At 48.2% G+C, this 12,571-nt stretch overlaps 1 protein-coding gene across 2 annotated transcripts in view; it reads right to left on the bottom strand.

The window, feature by feature from the left end:
* Glut4ef (Glucose transporter 4 enhancer factor) overlaps positions 1 to 11,998 on the bottom strand; it is a 77,769-nt gene extending 65,771 nt beyond the window's left edge. Inside the window, exons 1-2 of one of the 2 annotated variants that reach the window (XM_076375852.1) lie at positions 11,906 to 11,998; positions 10,594 to 11,203 (exon numbers count right to left, since the gene is read on the bottom strand). In XM_076375852.1, the coding sequence (XP_076231967.1) occupies positions 10,594 to 10,983 (390 nt within the window). In that variant the 5' untranslated portion in view covers positions 10,984 to 11,203; positions 11,906 to 11,998. Of the gene's footprint in view, positions 1 to 10,593; positions 11,396 to 11,905 lie in introns of those variants that run through there. The other variant, XM_076375853.1, reaches the window with a different exon arrangement.
* Positions 11,999 to 12,571: the final 573 nt, after the last annotated feature.

The raw sequence follows: 12,571 nt of genomic DNA on the forward strand, positions 1-12,571 counted from the left end.
TTTTCATCAGACGCATGTGCGTGCCCTACGCACGCGAGCGCACTATTACGCCCCGGCCGCGGCTCGTTATATCACAGGCGACGTTGCGTAAAATGTACGCTGGCACACGCTCTCCTCTCTTCTCCGTTACGCCGTACGTGGCCGCCTTTCGCCCCTCCCCTGGCCCCTTTTTCAGCGGGCCCCCCGTGCCCCGAGCCCTCTGCCCTCCTACGACTCTCAACCGCCTCGTTCCGTCTCTTTACACGCGCCTTGCCCAGCGCCGCGTCAAGTCGAACACGAGCTTCTCGTTCTACGCAGCGAAAGTTTGTTTTCATTTTTTTTTTTCGCCGCCCCTTCCCGCGCCGGCCGGCTAGAGACGCGCATGCGCGGTAGGAGGTGTATGTGGAGGGACTCTAGGAAAGATAGATTCGAGATTTTCCTCGTCCCGGAAGAATATGTAGGTATATGTGGCTTCGTGGCGTTTTGTAACGTGGACGCCCACACGTGTTGGAGAGCGGAGTCACGTGTGCCGTGTCGATTATTCAACAGCTGTTCGGATGATCGTGTAATAATTGTTCTTTCGTACCAAGCGGCTGAGCATGTCCTCCGTAGCCTAGCTCTCGTGGGAGTAATTTATTCGTCCGTCTTGTTAAATCGTCAGTTGAGACCATGGACTTTTATGTGGTACGCTAGACTCTTAGCTTCTGTCTGTGAAACGTCCCAAGTTTTGTATACGAATTTGGTATATAAAGCAGAGCATATGTAAGAACGCACGCTTCCATGCAGAGTGTCCAAGCTGAAACAGTGCACCTATATATCTCCTCTGTAATAACAAGGAAAATCTTAAAAAGTAGAAAAAATAATCCTATATGAAAGATTGTTCTTCCTTCATATTCCTTCTTCGAAGGAACAGAGGAGATATTTAGGTGGACTGCATCAGCTTGGACATCCTGTACAATATAGAAGTATCATATAGAAGCCTATGTTTATAATACATACCATCTATGTATAGATGTCTATGTACTTGCTCCCTTTCGCCGTGCAAGCGCCAGGTTACATACATTTTAAGTATATTCGTCCTATAGCTATGCATAGGGAGTTATCAGTCTACTGTATTATAAAGAACTCTGTGGTCAAGACTGTTCAACGTGTACAGGTTAACCCTAGTTCGCCACCTATTCTCCAGCGGGCTTCTCGCGGCGTGGAATCGTCTAATCGATGTTATGGAAGGCCATCTATCCCGTTCCATAGAGTAGGAAGCCGGTTGCGCGCTGGGTTGGAAAGTAGTTATAGAGCAGTGAGAAATAAGAACGACGTAACAATGCGAAAAAAAGAGTCGATCCGGTACCTATGCGCGAGCTAGCCTCTCTCCTTCTCTTCTGTCTCTCGGTATCCCTCTCTCGCTACCGTTTTCCCGACGCCTCTCCCGTGTCCGTGAGACTCGACAGGCGTTTGCCCGCGCATTTGCAACGCGGAGGAGAGCGCACGACGCCTTTTCCCTGTGAATCTCGCGCGTGGAACGCAACACCGTGTCTCGTGTGTACGATCGGCGTACCTTCTCGACCCAGTTTTCTGAGAAAGGCCCGACCTCGCTTTTCTCTCCGCGCGGTACGCGCCACTTTTCCTCGCCGCCTGTCCTATGAGGCACGTACAAACGCGCGCACTAAATTTTCGTAGCGCTCGACGCTCCCGGGGAGGGCAGCACTGGCGACCCATGCACAATCGACTTCTCTATGGAGACGCTAGAGACGCTAGAGGCGACACTGGGATTCCATGTTCTTTGCAGTCGATGCACTGTTGCTTCCCTTTTTTAGAGTTTAGGGATTCGATGGTGGATATTCAGTTATATTAATATTTATCGACTCTAGAGGCTAGAGCAGAGATTCTATGCTCTGGAGGTCTATGTTTTGTAGTTTGAAAACTGAGTGCTGCAATGCTAGATTAGGATTAGATAGTACTATTTACTGACACTAGAGTCTAGAGTCTAAAGAGGCACCACAGCCTTTTCTTACGATCCATCAAATCAATGCCCTCACAATTTAAAAAATCTCTACTCTGGGAATCCCAGAAATCTATCAATGAATATCTATAAACCTCGAAGGTTTCTATGTAAGCATTAATTATAGTATCCCCGGCGTCGTTTTTCTCACTTTCTAATTATCGACGTAAATTGTTAGAAAGTCCCAAAGAACTTACGCGACGCACTCTACCATATGTTACCTCCGTGCACGTACAAGGTTACATTATCGATCATAATTTACGGCGTGTGCTGCATCGTTACGTCAGTTCGGCTCGTTTACGACGACATTGTTGGGTAGGAGACGAGACGCAAGAACTTACGCATGTTGTGCCTGTAATCAGCTGATTTCGCGGAGTTTGCCCTGACCTCCTCAGAATGTAAATGAAATTCCGATAGCAGGAGTTCGCAGATAGGCAACTTTAAATGCTGTGATTTCTTTCACTAATTGAGGAGGAGGAATAAAAAAAAAAGCTTGAGTCTCTGTCACACTAATTCTGTGATCTGCATGTAATCAAAGTGAAAGAAGAATCGACTTCAGTAGTGGGGGCCTGCTGTTATTTTGTGAATGAGTTCCACTAACTGATGGAGTAGTAGTAGTAGCACGATTAATTCTAGAATATAAGACTCGCTGTCAGATAATTTAACATGGCGGAACTGTTTTAATGAATTCCTCTAACCAGAGCAATAAATTTCACTGCTAATAAAATCAGTAATTAATCTCATTTCAACCCAGAACCACTATCCCAAACAAAGCCACAAATTCCCAAAACACCAAAATCCCTCAAAAAGGCCCAAGTCGATTCCTCCTCTAGTCCATCTTCTAAACCAGAAATCAAGGACCACCTTGTTCTCCTACCGCTTCCCCGATTTACTTTCACGCAGACAATGAAATTTCGTTCACGGCCAGCTCGAGCATCGGGGCCTGGTGCAATAGGCGCGTGCACGTGAACGTGGGCGCTTCGACGGAGCCGATCGTCCCCGATGGAATTCGAGATGGTCGATTCCGGGTAATCGTAGCGGCACGCACGTTCCATTTCGCAATCCCCGTGCCATCACGTCGCCGTTCGGCGTGCAACTTATTAAAAGTCCTCGCGTCTCGTGCGTACTACGTTTCGCCCAGCAGCGAAGCTTGGCGCGCGATGCATATGCATCACGCTGCCACGAAGAGCTGTTCCAATATCCAAGGTAATTGTACTCAAGCGTGCTAATGATTGCGACACCCGCGGGCGCAATCGCGGTAAACCAAATCGAGGAGCGGCGAGAGGGGGGAAGGAGGAAGGGGTAAAAGAGAAACAGAGAGAGAGAGAGAGAGAGAGAGAGAGAGAGAGAGAGAGAGAGAGAGAGAGAGGTCGAGCAGAGAGAAGGCGTTGCATTGTAAACTCTATGACCGACTTTACGAGCGATCGACTAGGATGCAGTGCCTCCGACGGCCGGTCGGAGCAACTAGCGGCCATGTTGTTTCCAAACCCCGAAATCAAGCTCGCGGGCACCGCGAGAGGAGAAAGGCGAAGCGATCGTTGCTTGGTTAATTATGTCATAACTTTCGACCCGTGTGTCGACGCTTTTGCGGGAAAAGAGGGAAAAAGGCTGACGCGATTAACGATCTCGCGGCCATGACACCGATAGCTGAAGAGAGGGAAGTCGGGGGTGATGGTGACCCTTGCCAAGTTTTTGGACTTTTTTATGGATGTATTCTATGGTACCCAGAAAAAGAATTTTAAATAAAATAGAGCCTAGAGTAGTATAGAATTAAATACCTCTGTCCATTATACTGAAATGAGAGATTCGGAGAAACAATTTCATAAATCAATTTGTTTCAGTTCTCCTGTGTTTTAATATGATATAAGGCTCATAGGAAGTAACACAATGAATTCTTTATTAAAAAAAAAAATTGAAATTTACCAAACAGAAATATAGATACTAAATTTTCTCTCCAGGAAGATAAATGGACAAGGGTGGTCTTTGTTACGAGCTCTTAATTTCTTCGCATTTTCATGTAAATGCGTTTATAGATTCGGGGACCTACGTATTTCCATGGATCTGTTTCCTCCTTCTCTCATGCATATTCGATTTTTCTCGCGCGGATCGATGCTGGACGCCCATTTTTCGAATCGACCTTCTCAGGATAGCCACAAACATTTATCTAGTAGTCCAGAGATTGTAGTTTATCGCAGGAAATTCTGTGGCATAATTATACTCATGCCCAGAATGCTTGCATGCATTAAGATAAAAAGTCTGAAACGAGCGTAGTCTCTAATGTCATAGAACACTTTTCGCCTGTATTATCGCTTCTATCGTCGAACGTAATAATTTCTGTCATCAAATTCGATGATTCTGTAAGAAGTGAATATATCAATTCGAAGTAACAGAGGACAATGCAGGGAAACTGATATTCTCTTCATAATACGCGCTGTGCAATCGAGAACCTGCATTTCACGATGCTTATGTCGCCTCTAGTTTCTAAGCGACACGAGCGCATACATACAGAGAAACGCCGGCCGGTTCGTGGCTATAGATTAACACTCATACAGAGTGGCCATCCGTGATCCATCTTGCGTAACCTATTTACCGGCAAAGTAGTACAGGCACGTATGACATAATCCCGTGCAACAGAACACGCACTGTAGATTCCGGCCTGTTCGAATACTATTTTAAATAGCCCAATGGCGGCGGGGCGCGTGCGCAGTGGGCGAAGCCGGCACGCCGATGCGTGGCGTTACGCAAATTAAAAGTAGCAGAGGAAAACTGTTAGAAAAAGGAGCAGAAGAAGACTGTTGTTCTTGGCGCGATTCAATGAATTATTCAAACGAAAATTAATTGTAGTAACACTTTCAGTAATTGCGTATAGGTACTGTCTCTATAGTGAAGTTAATGTCCCTGTCTCGATACTTGAACACTGGCACTGATTTCATGTAACTTCAAGCTTAAATTCTTGAAAGAAAAAATAGTATTCTTTAGATATTATCTAATTATCAAGTCTCAATTCCCTATCAGTGCTACCTGATCACCTTCCCCATCAACACCACAAACACGACTGACTCATACACAATATACATACTACAAAACAGCTTTCCCTCAGCAATAGAGCGCGAGAGTAATAAAGAGATTGACCACCTGCTGCCTGACCAACTAGAGCAATGAATTATACCCTGGATATCATCGACTGTCAGCAGCTGCTCCGCGAACAGGAGAAATCAAACGTGCCAGATTCTTCGGGCTCTCCTTGAGGGGATAACAAAACAGGAGAACGCGAGCGAATCGAAGATAAGGCGTATTTGCCGGAAGTGTCAGCGGGCAGATAAGACGAGGGGGATTGCGTGGTACGAAGAAACATCCGCGTAACTACGTCACCCGCTGGACAAGCCCAGCACGCGTACCGGGACTTGTTTACATCGCGCCGCTTGTCGCGGATGCGCCCGTACGTGTACATAACCGAGGCCAGTTAGGCTGTGTCCAGACAGGCTCGCCCTACGCGAACAGAGTTGAGAACACCCTGAGAAGACAGATAAATGGAGAAGACGTGCATACTTTTTATACCTGCATACTTTTCAGCGATCATCTCTTGAGCGGAGCACAGTAGATAATCACTGATACAAGTTGACTTAGGGCAGTGCTGTCCAAGCGAGGGTTCGCGAGTCCTGTGGGCTCTCCCACTCCCCCTTCCGTCGTCAAGGAAACCACGCGACGCTATGAAGGCCGACATGACATGCCAGTGTCCCTGTTTATAAGAAAACTGAAACACTACGAGCGACGTATGTGTTAGTGAAGCAGCAGAACGAATAGAAGGGGAAACAGACGAGTAAGGGGCCCCTACGCTGGGCAGCGGTGCCTTAAGGCAGGATTTCCTATACACTTCTGACGCTGAGGTCTGCATTTGCGTCTAATGCAATGTTTTTTTCAGTAGGCGTGTGATCACAAGCATGCGATACTGGAGGGCATCGTGTGCACTGGACGCAGGCGTCGGCCGCAGCGCCTGGACGCGTGCAGGAAATTCCACCTTCAGGGTGTTCTCAGTTCGCGTTCGGGGCGAACCTGTCTGGACGCGGCCTTAGGTGCTCGGTCAGCCAGTGTGTCGGGATATCTATCTTTGGATCCACGCACGCACACACCGAGGGATGCACGCCGTGGAGAGATAGAGATAGCGCGCGAGAGCTCAGGCGACGCGAGGATCTCTTACTCAATCGTCTCACGCCCGTGCCGGTGACCAGTGACACCGTTAAACGCGGCCATTATTTCGAATGCGCCCCGCGGGTCGGATATTTCCGTAGTGACCGTAGATAGAGGCGATGGATCGCGCGTAACGGCCGCTGAAACGCACTCCCGCCGTGGAACAAGCTACACGTACAATGTTGCGCGTTACCTTTTCGTCCGGGGACAGTGAAATGCACCGCGCCAGTGACTCTCAACTCGATTTCTACGGTCGACGCTTCGAGAGCACTGTTGGGAGGAGAACGGGGAACGGCGGGGGGCAACAAGGCGGATAGAATCGCTGCAAGTAGGAGGAGTAGGTGTGACCAAGGGGGGCAATGAGGAAAATGCGCATGTGTCTTCTTTAAGTGTCTTCCAGGGCCTACCAACAGCGAGGGAGAGGGGGGTTGGTTGACTGAGGGTGCGAATGCAAGACTGTCGCGTCACGAGAAATGTTACATGTTATTATAACATGTTTGTTTCATATTGTAGCAAGATGAGTTTAAAATGAGGGAAAACCTCGACTCACACTATGAATTTACTATGGGTTGTAACGTGATTTCATGTGACGTGATTGGAATCTGTTGGTACCCTTTAAATAGTGCATTTTGTTGTAAATGTTCTTATTTACGACTCTGAAACAAATGAATGTCTAGCTCGCCATTAATACACTATTTAAAGAGGATTAGGCCACTTACTCCATTAGTAAACTAGCCCCGGTTTCCCCTACTTAGAGGGGCCTGATAGTGATTGGGTCCGAAGGCTACACGTGTTGGACGATTATTTGTGAGGAAAAAACAATACTGTCTCCCAAGATAATCGGGTCTTCTATTGTTGAATGACTGCTTTTCCTCAATCGCGAAGGGTCAATATGATAAGAACTATTTCTGGAGCTGCTTCAAAACAAATTAGTCATACCTATACAAGCTTCCTGAATGAAAGCTCAAGGCACAAATTGTGAGACCGAGTCACCCTGTGACTGAGGGTCTAATATCCAAAATATACAGGCTACTCCAAAACACGAGGTCCCTCGTGCCTTAGTCACAGCCAATTCTTCAAAATTATAAAAGAAACCGATCTTGGGGGACAATACCATAACATCTACATCTACTCTATACACAATTCGTCATTTTCGAAAACCGTAAAGGTGACGATTTAACTCAGACACAAACCCTCCCTCGGGACTCCGTTATCTCCACCGCTATAGAATTAGCATTTACGCGTGCTTGCGCCAACTGATAAACGCTGTATGGTATTTACCGATTCACGCTTCGGTGACCTTCGACGTCACAGCGAGCCTTGCGGTCGCATGTGCTCGCAGCCGCGAGGAATTGCGTCAAAGTTCTCCGTCGGTGCATTAATCGTGGCACACGGCGTTCAAAGGTTACCCAGAAGGGTAAGAAATGTCGCCCCTCCGTCCTCGTTCCCAACGCGCCTCTAATTACGATGTAGAGATAAGAGCGCACCCGACACGAGTATCGTCGCGAAAAGATGCCCCCGATATGTGGGATCGCGTACAATGGATAATGCTATGCACCGTTCCAGTGGCATAACAAAAGCGACGTGCTAATTTCTTCGGCGAACGCGGGTCCGCGCGGACACACCGAGTGGCCGAGCATAAAAACATCGGAACCGGACACTTCGGGTCCGACCAGATCCGGTTCATTTTTCCCTCGGCGGGAGCGCACGGCGGAGTTTCCACGAAATGGAACTGCGGTCACGCCTGAGCTGCCTAACGGAGGCAGAAAGATATTGCGCTAATGCGTTCCACGTGGGGTCACCGGTAGCCGGTGCACTGGCGAGCCGCTCGACTCGCGCATAAACCGAGCTCGCCCGCATACAGGCGCAAAACCTGCGCTCTCGCCAGTGCCTCTCATTACGAATCTAACCGCGCCCACATAGCGGTATCGAGGCTGCGTGTATTTCTTCGCCACGCCTGACCGACCGTAATATCGCTATCCCCTCGTTTTATGGGGTATTTACCACGCTGCGCTCGGTGCGCTCGCTACGCTTTTCTGCGAATCCGTAGACAATCTCGCGAGCTGTCGAAAGCTACTGCCCCTTTCTCCCGAGCGACTGCAAAAACAGGCGTGTCGAGAAAAGGGACACTATAGAGACAATTTTCGCTATGCTTTGGGTAATAAAAATGGAAAACAATAAGCAAGTTTTATGGTTCCCCTGCTTTCAGTGTATAAATACTTCTGAGGGTCGTAGCTTACTAAGTTAGAGTTGCCGCACAAATTTCCTCCATGGGTATAGTGGGAGAAATTGAGAGATGGGGTGGAAGAAATAAGGGGTGTCTCATTGTATTGTGTCGCTAAGGTCTGGCTTTAGGACTTAGATCTATACTAATAAGACACTCGTTATTTTTTTTCTCCACCTTCCAATTTCCCCCATTATACCCAAGGAGGAAATTCGTGCGACAACTCTACACTAAATTAACCCTGGAATAACACACTGGGACTTTCATGAGCCCAGCAAAATTCTGTTTTCTGTTACTGTTCTGAAAATAATTACAAATATAAACATTCTTTAATTTTAGCTAACGTTTCAAGTTCATGGTCCTGAAGTATACACTTGAAAATACTTTACTGAATTTTTGCACAATTTTGTACACATCCAAAATGTATGAAAATCCCGCTAAACATGAAAGACCCAGTGTATCATTCCAAGATTACTATTATTCATAGTAACGTATACGCTGCCACCCACATGTTGCTAGTACGACAGACTAAGTTACTAACCCATTCCTTAAGGCCTTAAGTTATTGTTGACACGGATAATATACCCATTTCCAGGTCCCCATGGGTCTTCCCCACCCATTTAGCTCTGGGTTATTCGCGATGGTCGTAGGATCGCAGGTAGCGAAGCGGATTCGATTGCCTCTGGGTTACGCGCGGTGTATGGCGTGCCTACGCTCCTATCCAGATGCAACGTTGCAAGGTAACGCGTTTGCCCCTTCCATCCTTCTCTATCCCGTTTCGTGCACGGGGGAGAGGAACGTGTCTCGCTCATGCGCGCCGCGTAAATGGAGCATCCACTCTATAGTTCACTCGCGGAACGGGGTCACGAAAATTAAATTTTCTGATTAACGGCGCACGCAGCACGCCCGGCAACTCCCCGGCGCCTGTCAACGCCGGCTTCTTGCGTTTCAACGAGCCACGGCTGAGCCAACGAGCCAGCGTGCCCGGCGAGGAAAAATTCGAGGGGCCACGGTTTGCTGAGAATGTCGCCGGCACAGCTGGCTCTGTTATCGCGGAGAAACGTATTTCTCCGGTCTGAAAAGCGGTCTCTCGGTGTGAAACACCGACAGAAGCATCGCCTGCGCGCAAGCGCAGCGTTTGATGCATGCTGCTGCCTCGGATACGAGAGACCCGGTCTACGGATGATGCATCTAATATCAAAGCTTGTCAAGCTTGATGTGCTACTCCGATATGGCTTTTATATCGTTATACACATATTTGGGGGAGGAACGATTTTGGCAACGTTTAGGTGTTGGAAAATTTGACAGAGATAATTAAATATCTACGTATTAGCGGTAGACTTGTGTTTTGAACTTGGTGAAAATTTTGTATTACAGATTTATACTGAATTGAGATAAGGAAGTAATATATTTATGCTTTGGAGTTATTTTTCTTGCGACCTAAGCTGAGATTTTGAAACTTTGTACTCGATAATGTTGCTAATAAACAAATTCTCTTGGAGGTCTTTATTTTTCATATTTCATGTAAATATTCCTGCCCCTGACCCAACAATCCCTATCTACACGCGCCACTGAAAGCTTCCAGATTTCCCTATCACCCGGCACACACGTAAAAACTACTTTGCGCTCTCCCACAACTGCACCGCGAGTAACACAACCCACGATTGGCCCTACGCGTTGCATCGAGGTCTGTGATTGGTCAAATCGGCAAAGCACCGCGTTAGAACACAAGCTACTTTTCTAGCGTTCTCAAACCTACACTAGAACCTCCTTAGAAACTCGCAATCGAAAAGATTGAGGGAAGAATTTCTAAGGCTAAATGAAATAATTCTATTTAAAATGTATTCGGATAAATTAAAGAAAAAAGACAATAAGAAATATTCTAAGGAGTATCTAGAGCCCAGAGTTTTGGTAAATTAGACCTACGCATAACAAAAACAGCCCTCGTAAAAATTCTACGACTTTTTCCTAGCAAGAGATGAGATTCACAACACAATGGGACCTATCCCATCAAAACCGAAAACATTCCTTAAAAGGAGCAAGAATCAAAGGTCCTACAATCTACAATATTATTCCTGCTCTCCTAGAAGGAGACCAAAATAGCCAAGGGTCGCTTTTGTTATGAATTCCTCGCGTATGCCACTCTTCTTCCAGAGAAGAATTTCCTCAAAAGCAGAAGAAAAAAATAGAAAAATGCACTCACCTCCTGACCGTTCGGCGCGATGATGACGTCCACCTCGTCGAGATGCTCGCGGTGCTGTGTGACCTCCGCGTGAATTTCCCGTCCGTTGTACGTCAGGTAGACCTTCTGTCCAGGCACGAGGCGCGCGCTGGTGACGGACCCAAAACCTGGGCCGATCAGGTCTCGGTCGGAGTACTCGGTGCTTGGGCTAGGCGGTCGTCCACCAGGCACAGAGTCGAACCTCACGGAATAGCGAGTCTTCGGTGTGATGCTGAGGCCTGACTCGGACGCGGCCGACGCCGGCGTTTTCACCGCGTGAATGACGCCGCTGTAATACTTGCCGTCTTCGCCGGGCGCGCACACTCTGGTGCCGATTATGCTACGTTTCGCCAGCCGCTTGCCCGTCGACATTATTCGCAGGGTCTGCTGTAAAACCACTTCTCGGTGATCAGCCGGTGAATCGATAACCGATTACCGATCGTTACGCTTTAACACGTACGCACTTGATCCTTCACAGCGACACACCGCGGCACACTTCGTCCTCGCTAGTATCTGTCACAGATGTGTCCCTCGTCAAACTCATTTGCACTAGAGTAGAAACCTCCCATCGATCAGAGACACGGTGGGATCCCTAAAAACGATCGATCACAGCGTTAGAACACAGCAGATCCGACAGTACCGAAGCTCTCGCGTGATACCAGACGTCGATTCGGTATTGTATCTATGAATCGGAGACGCGCTGGAATCAGGATCGCTGTCGCTACGTTTCTATTTACGATTCTTAATTAAACCGAGCTCGAGGATACGTCTCTTCGTTTTAGGTCATCGTTCCCTGATCACTAGTGACCGATTTGTCGCGTACTCAGATCGCGTGGCTTTCCTAGACAGTGGAAGGACGCGGCGGCCTTCGCGGCCTGAACACAGAACTCGTGTCGAGAAAACGGCGTGCACCGTCGGCCGTCACCGCGTTCGTCACGCCGTCCGCATGTTCGAGGCACTTTGTGATCGATCCGTGATAATGCGTTCCCGTGCACGCGGTAGATAGCATAATATATGACTGACGCTTGCCGGCGAGTGGAAATCCGGCGGTGTACGGTGGCCTGAACGAGCGAGCGGTACACGGTGCGATGGCAGACGGGCAGGAGTAGGACTCGCGGTACCCGACATGTGACGCACAGCTGAGCGATCGGGAGGGACTGAGGAGAGACTACCAAGCGGCTTTCACTGCGCCGGCCGGCCGCCCGCCCGCCCGGGAAAAACAGCTGATAGATAACAACAAACCCACGTGACCCGGCCTCGAGCACCGATTGGACGACCGCTCTGACCTACTTACTCCCATTGGCCGTCCGCCCGGGACAACGAGAAGAACGAGAAAAAATCGCAGGCCAGAACCCTAGCCAAAGCGCTTCGCTGGCGGAGACCCTCCACTTTCACAGCCCTCTCCACTTTTCGTACGGCTGTACTCGGCGCGTCCCTTCTCGGCGTCCCTCTCCTCCTCCAGCGTGCATACGACGGCATTTTCTATTGAAATACATGAAAACTTCTTTAAATACCCATCTAACCTTCAAAACTGAATACTAGGGACTCATACGAACTGTTGATACTTCGTGAATTTTTGTAAATGGAGTTCTTGCAATCAGCTGGTTAGCGTTAAATACACAAGACAGTTGCTTTGTCATCAGCTGAGGACGCCTGTGACGAAATCCATGTGAGCGGTCTCCATGTACAAAGCTGGCGGCAAAGAAGCCTCGCTCTGTAAGACACTCCTACTACTGTGCCAATGCCATACTGTGTTGTCGTTTTTAATAAAATACCTCGAATCTCGTGGGGATTTTAACTTCAAAGGGGTTCGATGTCTGCATGGAAGGAAGGGATAAGTGGTTCTTCATCGCAGAACGCGTTTTAGCAGAGAAATCTCACGTTTGGTGTTCAGCTGTCAGTGGACGGCGGCCATTTTACGTCAGCTGAGAAGGTCGGTGACGACACGCGCCGAGTGAAA

Source organism: Calliopsis andreniformis, chromosome 4 (assembly GCF_051401765.1).
Source record: "Calliopsis andreniformis isolate RMS-2024a chromosome 4, iyCalAndr_principal, whole genome shotgun sequence".
Lineage (NCBI taxonomy): Eukaryota > Metazoa > Arthropoda > Insecta > Hymenoptera > Andrenidae > Calliopsis > Calliopsis andreniformis.